General features: G+C 36.3%; 2 protein-coding genes across 3 annotated transcripts in view; both read right to left on the bottom strand.

The window, feature by feature from the left end:
• The window catches only part of LOC109832793 (isoamylase 3, chloroplastic), a 41225-nt gene extending 36958 nt beyond the window's left edge, over window positions 1–4267 (bottom strand). Inside the window, exons 1-7 of one of the 2 annotated variants that reach the window (XM_020400212.1) lie at window positions 3954–4267; window positions 3199–3292; window positions 2404–2561; window positions 1495–1588; window positions 420–656; window positions 245–349; window positions 27–131 (exon numbers count right to left, since the gene is read on the bottom strand). In XM_020400212.1, coding sequence (XP_020255801.1) covers window positions 27–131; window positions 245–349; window positions 420–656; window positions 1495–1588; window positions 2404–2561; window positions 3199–3292; window positions 3954–4084 — 924 coding nt within the window. In that variant the 5' untranslated portion in view covers window positions 4085–4267. The remainder of the gene's footprint in view (window positions 1–26; window positions 132–244; window positions 350–419; window positions 657–1494; window positions 1589–2403; window positions 2562–3198; window positions 3293–3953) is intronic. The other variant, XM_020400213.1, reaches the window with a different exon arrangement.
• LOC109832792 overlaps window positions 5149–16550 on the bottom strand; it is a 15879-nt gene continuing 4477 nt past the window's right edge. Inside the window, exons 4-19 of the mRNA XM_020400211.1 lie at window positions 14898–15062; window positions 14385–14778; window positions 13024–13142; window positions 12834–12906; window positions 12537–12754; window positions 12319–12363; window positions 12078–12171; window positions 10524–10715; window positions 8608–8717; window positions 8359–8449; window positions 7593–7724; window positions 7373–7495; window positions 6977–7147; window positions 6147–6206; window positions 5837–6051; window positions 5149–5488 (exon numbers count right to left, since the gene is read on the bottom strand). Of these exons, the coding sequence (XP_020255800.1) occupies window positions 5917–6051; window positions 6147–6206; window positions 6977–7147; window positions 7373–7495; window positions 7593–7724; window positions 8359–8449; window positions 8608–8717; window positions 10524–10715; window positions 12078–12171; window positions 12319–12363; window positions 12537–12754; window positions 12834–12906; window positions 13024–13142; window positions 14385–14778; window positions 14898–15062 (2122 nt within the window). The 3' untranslated portion in view covers window positions 5149–5488; window positions 5837–5916. The remainder of the gene's footprint in view (window positions 5489–5836; window positions 6052–6146; window positions 6207–6976; window positions 7148–7372; window positions 7496–7592; window positions 7725–8358; window positions 8450–8607; window positions 8718–10523; window positions 10716–12077; window positions 12172–12318; window positions 12364–12536; window positions 12755–12833; window positions 12907–13023; window positions 13143–14384; window positions 14779–14897; window positions 15063–16550) is intronic.

The following is a 16550-nucleotide window of genomic DNA, read 5'->3' as shown; positions in this document are numbered from 1 at the left end:
GTGGGATTAAAATAAAAAAAACTCACCATGTGATCTCTAGGGTTCGGACGCCTCTGGAATTCCAACTCATCAAATTCAAAGACAGGCAATAGTTCGACAGCATTTACACCAAGTTCCAGTAAATAAGGTATCTGTAAAATATCACATTATCTGATACATTTGCTTTTGTGTGACACTTTCACATGAAAACAAATATAAACGTGGCCAGAATGGAATTGGTTGAACTTTATCATATTTGACATACCTTGCTAATGACCCCAAGATAGCTCCCACGAATGCCTGGATCTAACCCACTAGATTCATCAGCTGTGAATGCCCGCACATTCATTTCATATATGACAAGATCTGTCTGCATTATCAGAATAGAGGTAAATAGGAAGGCACACAAGATATAATGCTACCTCAAGTTTTAATCATACCTCAGGTATGTCTGGAAGCTTGTAGTGAAGGCCCCAGTCAAAAGGCAAGCTACTAAAATCATAAGTTCCAAGAAATTTAGACATCTTATTCCTAGCATCTCCAAATAAGTTGCGACCAGAAACTAATTTTGCATAAGGATCAACAAGGATGTTGTTGCTGTCAAATCGATGCCCTTGCTTCCAGTCATGGGGTCCATCAATGCGGTAACCGTAAAGAACACCTGCATCAGGCAAACCCTGAACATGGAAGACAGGTATGGCATAGAAGCCGAGGTAAGTGTCCAAATGAAAACAGACCATTCAAAGTGTACTACAATTTAGCAAATGCAGATAATGCTTTAATAGATTAAATACATATTAGCAAGATATATTTTGCGGTTGAATAATAGATTCAGAAGAAAAATGAAGAAATTATCTACTGATAAATCATTTAATCAGAAAAGATGCAACAAAATCCTTGTGACTTTCAGAGGATAAATCGTTTGCATACAATGCTAGGAATAAATAACAAATCATAAGCTCCTAAAAAGATAGTTTGCCGAGGTTCTCTGCTGGAGTCCACATAAATTTACACACATACAGCATCTCATCCAAGAGAAACAAGTGTCGCTTGACCTTCTGGTATGCTCTTTATCCCCTTGGTATAAGCATCCTTTCCATACCATCTTAAAGAAACTATCATCTTCAGTTGTTTCTGGATGAAGGTATTCGTATATGCACAATCTTGTCAAGGCTGTTTCATTTTTGGTCTCAAGGTACTAAGACCTAAAGTAGTGTCAGGTTCACATGTAGTCATGCACCAAAGGACACATGAATAGTAATTAATTAATTTAAGATCCTGGAATCAAGTGAAAGCTTTCTGATTGCTGATCAATCTCACATGAAAGTAAAGTCACTCCTAATCACACATCCATCATTATGCGTCAAAACACAAGCTGTCATACCTGCTCATACAGATTAACCAACTGGATAGTGATTTTCATGAAAATAATAGCAAATTAGACGAAATATGAAATTGCCTGAACGGTATGTAAGATAATCCGTTGATTATCTCTTTTTTCATACTATAAAATACCTCTACACAGACATGCCATATGTCCCCAGTCTTGTTATTTTGGGGATCCAGTGCAATTTGAATCATGCCATCACGTAGCTCTTCATTGTTGTTCCTAAAAATATTATAACCAATTAAGACACCAAAAGGCTGATAAAGAAAGGAAATAAATGTTAAAGGGTTTCACAAGCTAAGCAAAAGAAGATATACAATCGATCTGTACAAACAAAAACAAAGCAAAAGTTACTACCTATTCAACTAAACCTGGGAGGTGAAATGTACTTATGCATGTCCAGACAAAATTGGTAAGCAATAATCACCATGGTCAAAAGAAGAGTAAAAGAAAACCTATACAGTTGAAGCTGAAAGAGGCTTAATGGTGTGCACAGACCTCATTAGTAAATTATAATTGGCAAAACCAATGAAAAATAAAAACAAAGAGGGAAGAGAGGAGGGAAGAAGGAGAAGCACAAACTAATGTGAAATCTGGTGATTATCCACTGTGTTCTTCCCTACAGCTATAATGATATAGTTACATTTACATATGTAAAAGCATGCATTTAAGAGTCTGTAATTGTACAATGAAGAAAAAGAAAACATGAGACCAAACATCTGCATGCGTTCATGCTACATTTGCTTTTTTCCCATGCCTCCTATTAGGGTGTCCAGACCATGATTCTTGGAATATCAAGAAATAGATTTTATCTGTTTAGTAGGCAAAAAGATGTTAACAGTAAGTACTAGATAAAGCATCAAGCGAAACACTCAACCATTAGTAAAGCAAACCAGGGGACTGAAATTCTATTTATTAATATATGTATAAAGTATCTAAAAATTCAATTTGTAATGAGGATCATATCACATGCAAAATTTTTGCAAAAGAAATATTTAAGAAACAACAAATACTAAGAAAAGGGCATAAGCGTTTACCTCTCAGGAATTGAGAGACAAAGTGTGACTGAAGATGCATGCTGAGAAAATATAGCAAAATTGATTCCATCTTCCACTTTTGATGCTCCAAGAGGAAAAGCTTTGCCAGAAGAAATTTTCACAGGATTGTCAACCTCCATTGTTGGAGAACTTATTTCCTACCGTTAAAGATCCAAGCAATGTTGATCATAGTAAGTAAAAGATATATGTACTATTGCTTTTTGATAACATTATGAAGAGTCCAAGGTTTTAGTTGACATCATGTTTCGGTACCAATACATGTATAGAATATATTTTCATCACCATACAAGCTCTATTTAAATAAGGTAGTTTGGCTCACAACTAATACAAGGACGTATGCAAAATTATGTTTATGAAACGCAACAATTAGTGCAATCAGAGGCTCAGAGCAATACTGCTGTCAAGAACTGATCATATCTGTGATCCCTAAAATAATTCAATTATATAAGAACCCTTTGTCACAATCCAATGAACAATAAATGTCAAATAACAAGTTCAATGAACCAAAAGAATGAGATAAATGTAAGTTCTTCAAAAGTGAGAGCTTTATGGATTGTCCGCTTCGATCTCCAACTTGATTGGATAGCAGAGGGTTCTGTTTTTATCATATACATCCCATTCCTAGTTAGAATCGTACACTCGTTATTGATGCCTTAGTCTCATGGTTTCTATTTTGTACTATTTCAATCCATTAGCATGAATACTTCACGGAAATTAATGACGAGGTAACACGTATAAATGTTTTTCAAAAAACACAAAGATATTTTCATATACCTTCAGGGTACTCTCTTCTGCATGCCGCACATAAACACGTCCAGTATCCCCCCTGACAATATTATGGGGACCTATTTCAAGTAGCCGATTATCCCTTCAATTGGAAAGAAAAACTCAAGTAAACCACGGAATCTAGAAGGTGAGAAATGCCTTGCCAAATATTGTTCGTCCCCTGGATGCAATTGTAGCGGTACTTGATCTAAATCTATCAAGCAAATGGTAGCTCTGAGCAGGAAATTACAGAAGAATGATAATTTATCCACTTACCAGTGTCTAAACAAACTAATAGTTCACACATCACTCTGTGGGTGGAAATGTAATGAGCCATGGAATGAACAACAAACTTCAATGTCAAAGCGAGAGATTTGATTCTTGGTTATTATGTTTCTTTATTATTCATAGTGTCATCTGATACTTGAAATATCATTTTTTATTCTACATGTAAACAAGCACATTTGGCATAGTGCATAAAGCACATTTGGCACTCGTCTGTATAGTGTTCTACTAGCTCTCAGCCTCAAAATTTTCAGCCACCCTTATTCAAAATTTTCAACCTGGTTATTAAATGAATCGGCTCAAGATTGCAATCGATTAGACTCGCAAATAACAACTTCTGATAACAAAATACGCAATAGTCTGAAATAAATGACCTCATCAAGTCGCATTACAGATTCAACCAAATTCTATCAAGAATTACAGCAAGAAACTTGAGAAATTGAGTAAAAACCAACAATTCAGGAACACGGGAAATGTACCTCGATCCGAAGCGCAGAAATCCTAGCGAAGATCGAAGAGGACAAGCATTTGAGGGACGATCGCTCCCTCTGCTGTGAGTCGAACCGAAGCAAAGAGAGGCTCGAGTCGAAGAGAGAAGGAAAGAATCCATGATCGAAGAGAGAGAGAGGGGATCTGATAGTGACACTGAATCTTATCAGTTATAGGAATGGGTTCTTGAAGCTTCGATCATCGACCCCGACGCCCGCATTGGACGAGGAGGAGGAGGGAGGGGGTTTTGCTTTGAAGTTCGTGCGGTCACATGTGGACGGTGACGGGACTCGAGTTCCGCTCTTGGACACGTGCGCGGATCCTGTTATAGTTCAGACAGGATGGCGTTATCTTCACGCCACTAACGGGTCGAATTTCATTTCGGTCGGATCCTACAAAAGATCCACCTCAACTCCTAAGATACGCGTACACACACAATCTGAACAAGTCCGTAACCTATTGAATTTGGGTTCTGAATTCGGATTGACCGATTATTTAATTTTTTTTTCTTCAGGAAATGCACCGATTTATATTAAGAATTAAGTAGAAATTTAAATTGTAGGTTTGTTTCTAGTTCTATATACATATTTATATTTGAATACAAGCAAAGTCGCATCACAATGCATTCTTAGTTTAACAAGGAAAATAATATTTTAAAGAAAAATAGTAGGAACGCGAGGATTTTAAAAAAAATAATAATAGCAAGAATTTACATACAACAACACTTCATTGAAAGAACAACAATATACAAGTGCTAGAAAAGTGTTCTTGAGAATTTTTTTGGCAAGTCTCCTCATTTATCGATAATCCTCGGGGGTGAAGGAATCCTAGGTTGCTTTGTTTACCAAGCCAACATAACCTTCGTGTACACAACATACACACAAAATCATTGTGAACAGGAAGAATAGTTAAAACTTACCAATGCAGGTGAATTATCAAACAGGGTACAGGGGACATAGATCAGATTGTGTCCAAGAGCTTAAGTTGCCTCCTCTATAGTACATCTAGCTTAGGAACACATATTATTGCTTATATTATGTGGAAATTCAACTTTAAAAAAAATAAATGAAAAAAAGACGTCCCCCTTATAAATCTATTGAAATTATACCCAAAGGAATCCTACTAAAAGTAAATGTGGTTAACGAAAAGATGCTGAAGAATTAAGTCTTAATACCACAGTTCAGCTAAAAAAAATTGAGATTGGGCGTCAACAACAATTATTATCGTACTAACTAATTTATACGAAATGCATCTATGTACAAAAAATTACAAGTGCAACAACAGGTACAAATTTACGTGTAGTTCTGTAATGAACAGGAAAAAGAAAAAAAGAAGAAGACTAAGAAGAAGTTTCCTTTCACTAGGCACAATTAACTCGAGGCATGTAGAGTTCATTCCTCTAATGCAACAGTACTCAACAAATGATCAATCTATATATGATGCACAAGAAGCATCGTTTCAGACTTCGTTCAGCCCCTCGGTAATGCTGTACTCAATGAATTCCATGCACTTTCTCTATGATCATCTGCCAAAAGAAAGCAAAATAAGTTTATAAGCGAAAGCATCACATTGTGACAAAAATACGTCCTAAAAACACACAAGTGTCTTGGTTACAGATGCAAACAATAACAAACAATCTGAGATTCAAATAGTTATTCAATCGCACTGCTAAAATGGCACAAATAACTTTTTTTTTTTTGGTGTGTGTGTGTGTGTGTGGGGGGGGGGGGGGGGGGGGCACAACAGGCACCAGGGGACTACCAAAGAAATGGGAACAGGAAGCTTAACACTTCTTTCCTAGACTAAAAATTTAATTCAACCTCTTTCAGAGGCCAGTCAACAGCCTTTTGTGTGAAATAATCAAAGTATATACCTATATGAAATGGTCAATCTTGATTTGTACAATTTCCAGTACGTATCATCATATTGCTGATTTAATATCAGCAAATGAAATTATTGTGGATTGCTGCTGCTTGAGCTAATTGCTTCTGTCATTTCGTCACAGCCATTATCAGCAGTCTCCATCTCTTTCACTTTCTCAAGCTGCCTTAACAGATCCAGCCTCTCTGGACCATAAGTGGATGGTATCTGTAAGTGTAACCAAGGAAAGAGCAGCAGTTTCAGTCCAGTAAACATAAAGTACTTGCCCCCACAGGAAGAAGAAGAATCGCAATGATTCTTACCAAAGCAGGTACATATCTTTGAATGGCAGCCAACATCGCTGCATGTCCAACAGCAGTAACCTAAGATGACACATAAATTAGTAAGGCAAAATTTACCAATAACATTGCATGTACTGATAAAATGACTGTAACAGTAACGTAGCAACTTCTAGTTGGTCTACTATGATTTCTAAGTTCAAACTTATAAGAAAATAACAGCTCAAACAAAATCACTGTTCAGCACATATATGAAAGTGGGAACTTGATTCTGAGGCTTTTAACTTTCTAGGCAACACAAAAGAAGGATGTTCAGAAAAAAATTATTGGAGTCTAGGAAAAAGTTTTTAAATTTTTTTTCAAAAAACTACAGCTACCTTCATCCACCAGAACTTTCTAAAAAACAAAAATTACAGGATGTCAAGAAACAAATTAGAGAATACAGACCTCAATCCACATGTCACATCACAAGTGGGATCTGTCTATAAATAGCTTGCTTTGTGCCTCACTTAACCTTAATGGATCATGCACTAGTCTCATGGGCCACAGCTTATTTTGATAGATAATACTCATCAAGTTTTTGGCAAAACTGGATGATTAATTGACTGAAAGCCTACTAACTAAATTCGTGGAGATTATAGCCCATTTAAACTTTGGTGAACTACCTTGTCATTTTGCAGCAAAAAATGTCTAAAAGTCTGCAGTTTACACCATAATTCTTATAGCAGTAACCAGTCCAGTCAAAGCCTGTAAACAAGCATGGCCAGGTAGGACAGAGGAGAAGCATAAAGTAGATTGGCCATAAATAAATAAAAAAATACAATAAATAGATATAATGTAAATCAAATACTCACAGGAAGAAGCATGAGAATTCCAATGGGAACAACTGATGCCATATCAGTAAGAGTTCTTCGGAGAGCCTTCTTTTCCTTCTCCGTGAGTTCATCACCAGTAAGAGCCCTTTTGAGTAATCCTGCCGCGGCAGCAACATCTATGGCTAAGAGCTGAGTTCCTTGCCAAACATCCTGCAGTCAATTAGAATGAAAGCAGCAACATCTATGGCTAAGAGCTGAGTTCCTTGCCAAACATCCTGCAGTCAATTAGAATGAAAAAGAATAATCAAAACCTACAGCAGATAATAAAATGAAAAGCTAACTATAGTTGCCAAAAAAAAATGCAACCTGATATCAAGAATGAAAAGAGCATAAGAAATCCAGTATTCATATCTTAGCTTATGAAAGAATCATTACCGTACTAGTCTCTTTGAGCTTTTGAATTGACTTAGAAATGACATTATTGTTCTTCTGTTCATGAACTACTACGTGATTCCCTACAGCAGAAACCATTTTGTCTTCATTTTCAAGTTCATAGTCCTGAGAAAATAAAATTAAAATATAATAAATATTTTTTGGTGTAAACACTTTCACAACGTATGGTATAAAAAATTTCCTTATCTATAATGAGGAATACCTCTTCATTTTGAGAGTCACTGGTACTTCTTTGAACCTTCTTCTCAAGTTGAATTAGCTCACGCCTCAAGAGTTCAAAGCGGCGTATCTCATTTAACTCTGTTTCTTGACTGTCCACTGCAGAAGACATAACCTACACAGTAGTCATTTTTGTTAACTAAGCAACATTGAGTTTGTCAAACAATCAGAAGGTACTATCAATATGCTACCAGTTATCAACCAAACATAAAAATGAGATTTCAAATTATAAGACTAGTTTCAGCAATGATATTAATAGTAAATAATGCTAATATCCTTCTCAGTTCATACGCTCTTTATAGAAACTATGAGACAGAATTATTATGATCTTACAAAAAAACGGCTCTACCAGGATTCCTACAAGTCCTAGGGATGCAGCAGAACTACTTGTAGGTGAGGTAACTTATTACCAAGTATTACAAAACAAGTACCCAACTATGAACCCAATCTGCCCAACAGGTTGGGTTAGGTTATGCCTTACGTGAGTTGACCAGAAATTGACCCGACACAACCTAATTGTCACTCCTAAAATAGTCCACCATTGTAACTAAATGTGAAACTATACAGATTTTTCCTCTTAAGAACAGAAATAAAAGTTACCCGATGCAAGCTACAATCAATAGCGCTAATCAAATATTTAAAATCAAAGGTATACCATGTATCAATTTTATTCAATTCATGTATGATGCATCATCATTTAAAACATCGACAGGTGATGACCCATCAACTACTTTGGTATTAAGCATTACATTTTGATCCACTGTTGAAATTCCAGGTCCAGCATTTTTGGTGGAAGTTTGCACCAGAAAACTCCAAAAACTGTGAGGTTTAGTGCCCAGCCTGACAAACAGAATTAATATCAAAGTAAATCCCCTGAGAAAAATATCGCAGTTTATTTTATTGAGCTTCATTTACAGAATATATAAATGTTTGCCATAGCTTCAACCACAAAGACGAAAATACATAACAACCAGTACTTGATGCCAGAAAATACTCACCTCTCTACAGTTTTCCGAGCTGATTCACTCTCATTAGATGTTTTTCCACCCTGAGTTGAAAACCATCCCTGCTGACTAGCAGAAGATGTTGAACGTTCATCGGCATCCACCTAGTTGAAGAGCCACGATTTATTAGGAAAACAAGGTGCTGGAAGACAAACTGATCTGCTGGAATTAAAATTCAGTTTACTTTGCTTAGACAAGTGAATGGAGTTGAACAAATGGCGCCAAGCATTGGATTTTGACGGCTTGAATAACAAATGAAAAGAGAAACAATATCCTATAAGTTCAGAAAAAGAGAAAAAATATCAAAATAAAAAGAATTCATAATTCTTTTCATTTTAGTTTCTACCCATCTATGAGAGGACTGAAAGCAAAGCCATTCTACTTTCATCAGAAAAGTTCGTCCACCCGAATTAAAATTTACCCTCCTTTTCCGGTGCAATAATTATGGTCCTAGTGTGCTTATTCAATTAATAATCTAAGATCAGAAAATATTGTGGCCTGCATGCTCTGCATTGTTCGCAATTTGAATGTTGTACCACAGCTTGGTACAAACCACAGTTACTACAACAACAAAGCATGTATCCCAAAATTTTGGGGTCGGCTACATGAATCATATTCTTCCATTCAATTCTAATATGGTTCATATGCTACACTAAGTTAACTATTATCATATCCTTTTAACTTGCTTGCAACAAGTTGTTTTAGGTCTACATCTAGTCCTCTTTGCCCTATGAACTAAAGTACAAAACAAATACAAGATAAATAAAAGTTATACACGGACACCTGCTAGAAAGATATTGGAGGAAGTTTAAAGATTGAACAATATAGTTAGGCATGTAGCCAAAGCATAGGACACTCCCACGAGCAACTCTTGCTGCTATAGGTAGCGTTAAACGATAGAAGAATGAGTGAGATGAAAGTTAACTTCAGCATTATAATAAAGAAATTGAACAGGAAAAGAAATTTTGGGAGCAACGGAACTTCATAAGGAAACCCCCAGTAAGTGGGAAAGGTGTAATGGTCTTGACTTTGAGAAGACTAACATTATCTGCAAATAATGTAAATTACCTCAATAGTTCAATTTAATACAATAAATAAGTAGCAGGCTTTTAATTCTAGGAATTGAGTAACACTCATGAAAAATTTTAACAGAAATTCTCACCAGAAATAGAGTTGATTACCATGACTGTCTAATCACTTTATTAAACACACCCGATCCTCGGGTGCATATGTAGATTATAGACCAATGAAAACACTGATCATAATCCTCTTTTATTATAAATTCACTATGCTCATCTGATGAACCTATGAATCACAGACACCCGCATCGTAACAGTTAATCGTGAAGACATGGAATGCACATTACCATAACCTATTTATTTTGTCTACTCCTTAGAATTTGTTGTGGTGTGTCTTTCCCATGCAGTGGGACTATGGCTGCGCCATGCTTCTAGTTTGGAACATAGGATAAAGGTTGTGGTCGGTTCTGTTTTCATGGATATTGGACGCACAGAATCAATAGCACCACTGAGTTCCTTCTCATTTTTTTTTAGTTCTAAGGCATTTTAGATAACATAATAAAGGTTGATGGCCCAAGGTTTCAATGTTTATAGTCAAGCTTAGGTTCTGCATGGAGATGATTTGACCACAGAACAACTGTGCCACTTATTTGTAAATCACCCAGACATACTCTCCAATATACATTATGCTACATGGAAAAAAACAATAATCACATAACATTTGGAAAAAGAAAAAAAAAAAACAAGCAGATGGAAAAATTCCAACCACATGATTATAATTGGTTGGATTGAATGATAGAGTGATTACATTGAACTGAAAAGAAATTATTCATGAGAGAAATAATGCATTACCAAGCGAATACAAATTTTTGAACAAGAAAAACCTGATACCTGATCCAGAGAAGCTGCCTTTGCTCTAAACGATGCCTCAAGAAATTCAGCCTCTTTTTTAAGCTTTCTTATTCTCTCGAGATCAGAACAGGCAGCTTGTAAATGTTCCTTTCCTGAGTTTGAGTTAGAAATATGTAGCTCTTGCAGCAAATCCTCTAATCTAATAAGAGCTTCTTCGACACTCTCAAGTGCCTGAAAACATAAGTTAAATTGATTATGAAGAAGTGATGTTTAAGGACCATACATAGGACATTTGAAGCCAGAAAATGAAAATTCTGATTAGCTAAAAAGAACACACAGAATAATAACAACTGATTAAAAATAATAACTTATATAATAACATAAATCACAGGTAAAAAGGGGAAAGTTTAAAAGAACAGAGATAATCAAATATGGACATTGACTATTGCACATTTGCTCTCTGATGTAGAGCGCAAACAAGTTCTAAAAACCAGGTAATCTTAAGTTTCGACTGTTAACTTCCAGCCTTGCCCAACAAACTGATGCAGCTTCATAAACTTTCTGAACAAGATACAATTTCAGTAAATGCAAATCTCATTAAATCCTTTCTCACAGCGAGTCCAGTCATTTGTTTACAATCAGACGTGTGTGAGTGTGTGGTGGGTGGGTGGGGGGCATTGCTACTAATGACATGTGAACTAAAGCCTCTTGGAACCTCGTGCTTGAACACCATGCAGGACGACCCCTTTTACCAAAAAGATTAATCCAACCAGTCCTGTGCAGACGATGTGGGTGAAAAAAAAACTTAAAACATACAGGAATAACATGAAGCTGGCTTAACAGGTTGTTACCCTCAAATTCCACCTAACTTGTTCTTTTTTGATGTCCCACACAAAGAATCCACCTTGATGTGCAGCACTTCCAAATACGGAGATTTCTTGCTTAGATCTCTTCTTTATTATGAACCTACTTTCATGAAATAAAAATCTTGTGCCTGGTTTTTGGTCCCTTAGGTCTTCCTCCTCCTAAACGAAACCACTCTCCAATATTGCCAAGTTCATATTTAGTGACCAATATAATGTATGAAAACCAGTGCCCAAAGGGAGCAGGAAGATTGCTTGAGAGATTGCCAAATTCTGGAACCCGTAATGCAGATAAGAAGGTAGATGGCTCTCAAGTCCTTGATACAATAGAACAAGGAAGGATAGAAGCAAGGACAAAGAGAGAAAAGCAGGTTACAATTTTCAACTTATATGGGTCATCAGCGATACATTGCATCAAGGAAAACTAAGTGGGCAAGAAAGAATCTTCAAATCAATAAAGAAAATTACTGAAGAAGACTACCAAGTTTAGACCTGACCGTTTATAATCACAGCAAGCTCAACTAATATTCATATAGCAAACCATACTATTTGATCAACCAAACTTGTCCACCCATATACAATCTGCATTGATATACTCATTAAGTAATAGTGTCCCTAGACTTTCTGAAGTATTATATATTCAGCTTGATGAAGTTGTACATTCGTCATTCTAGAAAATGTACAGCAGAACAAATATTTAAACATTAATTTAATGAAACCTTAGAAGTACCTTATCAAAAGAGTCCAGCTCCGTACCAGTACGTGAACGAGTTTCAGATCCCAGGTTACCTTTATCTTTTACAATATAATTTATCCTTCCATTCCTGCGATACATGTTGTAGAAGTTTCAAACAATGATTCTTATTAAGAGTATGATATGATAGAAGAAACAGTTATCTGATCACCCAAATAATGAAGAATGTGAAAGAAAAAAATATAAATATATAGTCGCTCAGTCTTGAAAAACTCACTTTGGTATCCGAACTTCCTTCATACATTCAATCAGCTTGCTATGCCTAAAACACATAAGAAAGAAATGGCAGAAGTAAGCAATATAATACATTCAATCAGCTTGTCATAGAAAAGAAAGGAACAGAAATATAAAATATTATAGAAGCACTAACAAAAAAACATTCCATTCTAGAGTGAACAAAAGGAATAACTTGAACATTCTAGATCAGAAACCAACCCAATAGAAAGAAACTTTGCAGCTTTTATGTTTGATGGATTCTCAAGCCATGTGCTGTATTTAATAAAGCTTGTCATCCAGTATGAGCACACATCTAATACTATGGAAATGGCTTCCTCACGAGGCATTCCTTCTTGTTTACCCTTATTTTCAGCTGCCTTCGCATCTGTCACATTACTCTGGTAGAAAGGAAGCCACTCCAACTCTTCACAAACTACCTACAGAAACAAGAAATGTAGCTCAAGCAAAATGCATGCTGCAAATTTTGCTTCATGGTATGCTAATTCACATCCTCACCTCCACAAACAGTTGATACGAACTAATGGATGACAACTGAGGATAGTATAGCACACTTCCTCCGATCAGATACCTGAAGTCAAGAATAAGTGGCATGATACATAAACAGTATTAGAAATCAAGGACAAATAATAAAACAAATAAAGTTCATGTGTTCAGAGTTAGAGGGAGTCCGAGAAGCATGAGATACCTTATGATGCCTGAAACCTGGTCGTCTTTTGCAGAAACACCATTTGCAGACAAGAATGATTGGGTGCTCCTGCCCAGTGCAATAAAGAATCCAAATATTGTCAAGTCCTTCTCCAAAACCTGCAAAATAGCACCTTGATATTATTGACTTGGAAGATAATTGAAATAATGTAAGTGTCTTTTCTCCTTAAATAAGCAATAATGAATCAAAATATTGCCAAGCCCTCCACAACCTGAAGACAAGAAATGGACTTAAAAAAACACACAGCTAAATGAATGAATAGCAATAACAATATAAGAAAAGTTCATAGAAAACAGGTATTTAGCAAGGCAAAAGATAATCAGCATTCAGCAGTGCATCTTCCACTCAACATACTGAAGACGCCACTAACAGGATGATGAAAATGTATGCAAGCAAAATCTACAAAAACGGAAACTCCCACTCCAATGAAGATAACTCGACAGCATCTTTGGTACACAATCAACATATAGAACCAAAACTGGATATTGTATTTGTATAGGAAAAAGTAACCACAGTTTAAGAGCAAAAAATATACAAAGTACACATCTTTGTATATCATGTACGTCAAAATTTGTATCTTTACTCTCCCTAGATATCTTATGTCTCAATATTCCAAGTAGCTGACATACCCCTACTCTCATGCCCAAGATTCCCTCTAAAATCAACTAACCAATGCTTATTTGATACCAAATCCGGATGTGATGCATTGGTGACCTAACCGGGCCAAGAAGCTCTAACTAGAGGGAGGAGAAGAGTGATTTAATTCCACGAGTTAGGGTTTTCTTGAATATACGGAAAGAATGAAAGAGACGCCAAAAGAATAAGGATTGCTCAAGAAAACATATGGAAAGGATTAATGGGCAATTGGGTAGGAAAAACAAATGTAATCATAGGCGCACAAAGTGTGTGTGAAAGCCGAAAGGAAATGATTATGATGAGGCAGTTCATTTTGTTAAATGAGCTACCAATATAGATAGACAACAGATGTGAGGCCTCAACCTGTTAGTTATAGTGAAGTAGGTAAAATTAGCACTCCTATCTCTTGGTAGCTCATTTTACTGAATGAGGCGACACCTCATCTCCAGTATTTGTGTGCGCGTGCGTATGCGTCCATTAGGACTGAATACAAACAACCACTTGAAACCTATCAAGAAAGAATCAAACACAAAACAATATTCTAGAGAGAGAGAGAGAGAGAGGACAATGGTGTGCATTAAAAACTGAGAATATAAATAACCACATGAAACCTATCAAGAAATAATCAAATACAAAAAGAAATTGTAGAAAGAGAGAAAGCCAATAGTACATTCCACAGAAAGAAGGGAGTTTCAATTTCCAACCTCAATACATTCACATGTTGTCAGCCTTGACCATATCTTTTCCCTATCAATAGCCCGTTGCAACTGAATCTGTATAAGATCAATCCAAAATGCTATCTCTTCAGCTCCATTATCATTTCTAAATTTAACTTTAGCAGCTCTTGGACCAAAATGAAAAAGAAATTCACTGCACAGCCCAATATCTTTCATTGAATGATAAGCTTTTTGTATTGGAACAAAATCGAGAAGCATATCCATCAATCTACCAACTGTATCAGGGATCATTGTGAAGAACTGTGAACAAGAGATTTTTGTTGATCCAAGCTTTTTGACGGCAGCAAGGCAGCTCAGGGCAAGTGTAAGCAGTGAAATATCCGAAGCAGGATCTAAACCTGATGAATCCCCTTTCCAGCATCTGCTATTAAAAGAAAGTTAGTTTCTGCACCAATCTCCACCATTTTTGGCTATGCATTGACATAAACTTCAGTAGCATGGCATAAACTTCTGTAACTTACAGCAACTTCTATAACTTACAGCATTGTAGCATCTGTAAAACGAGGATCCCTTTCAAAAAGATCTACATAAGTTGTCACCACCATTACATGCTGGCTGGACCAAAACCACTCATAAACTTCAGGTTGCTTGGTAGATAACTCTTCATGGATTATATTCTCCAAGTGCACACATTGGCGCCGTAAACTGAATAGATTAAAAACAACTGGAAAGTGAGAAACATTTGTTGTAAAACATCTCTTTACTACCCAATTTTAAGCGACAGAATCTTTATTTCTGCAAAATACATGTGGTTTCTTTTTTTCCACATAATGGTAGGCACCAGCATCTCAAATTAAGAAAAATGAGAGATTTTTTAATTTTCAATGTCAATACACAATTAAGTTTTCAAAATATGTCACGTTCACATAAAGAGGAAATGTATTCAAGACACTGACCACGTGCAAGAACTCGTTAATAGATGCACAACACACACACACACCCCAAAATAATAATAATAATAATAATAATCTAGAATTTGAACACAACACAACCCCACTCCAATGTATGAAAAGTCATTAAACAGACCTAAAAAGCTCGATATTGATGCAACCCAGGGCCAACAAGGTCAATAAGGGATACAATATGTTAAAGGGATCCACTTTCGTGTTCGAATTGAAACTTTTGAGTCTTTTTATAAATCAAAGAGTGGGTTTATTGTTAAGTTGAGCCATCTTTTGTTATTTGTAATCGTTTTCCGAGTCACTACTCTCTAGCTAGGTAGGATGAAATTTGTAGTCAGTTCAAATGTGAAGAAATAACTGAAAGAATGGTGTTGGTTCATCTGAAATTTTTTTGTAAAGGGTTAGGGTGTATATTTGCTTGTGTAGTACCCTAAAACAGAACATAAAAGACTGAATAAGGATTGCTCCTTTTAGTATTAAAGAAAAATAATAATAGGAATTTCTTGGTGAACTTTACACCTCACTGCTTCCGCTGTTCTCTCCCCTATTCCTCTCTTGCTTCTTATCATCACAGATTTATTTCTGCAGAGATAAAGTTATTCGTGTTTGCATTTTCAAACTGTTTGATGCAAGTCGATTTCATTTTTTACTACAGATACTGGAATCTTTAAAAAAACAGTGAATTTCAGTTGCAATAACTTTATTCCTTTAAGATTCATGGTCCCATTCAAATTTTCTAGATTTTACTAGTAATATCATGAAAACTGTCCTATAAGGATTGTACCTATGGAGTTGCAGTCGAAACTGACCTTGCACTCCAACCTCAAAAACCATGATTTCCTCTCCCAGAAAGCAACGACAGCTTTAAGATAGAAGCTAACTCTTCTCACTAATCGCTGCAACCACCTTGGATTGCCTAACACCAGTAAGGGCTGATGCTTTAATACATTAGTGGCAGGTACAAGCAATTTCTATCAGAACCGTTTGCATGCGACTACCGTAGCCTTTAGATGGAAAACATAGTGGGGCAAAATGATAATTTCACTCCCCATTTTGTGGCTCAAAAACGGTTGTCGACAGGTGCTAATAGGATTCGTAGTGGGCAGGTCCTAGGCAAGCTCAGGCATGGAATAGCTAAAAGCAGTGTTATAAAAAGCAGTCTAGGCATCCGACTAGGCGTAGGCGGAGCTTCGGCCGCCTAAAAATGGCCGAAGGGGCCAGCCCAGGCGCC

This window comes from Asparagus officinalis, chromosome 3 (assembly GCF_001876935.1).
Source record: "Asparagus officinalis chromosome 3, Aspof.V1, whole genome shotgun sequence".
Taxonomy (NCBI): Eukaryota; Viridiplantae; Streptophyta; class Magnoliopsida; order Asparagales; family Asparagaceae; genus Asparagus; species Asparagus officinalis.
The sequence above is the reverse complement of the archived record's forward strand: the minus strand, read 5'-3'. Positions and strand labels throughout refer to the sequence as shown.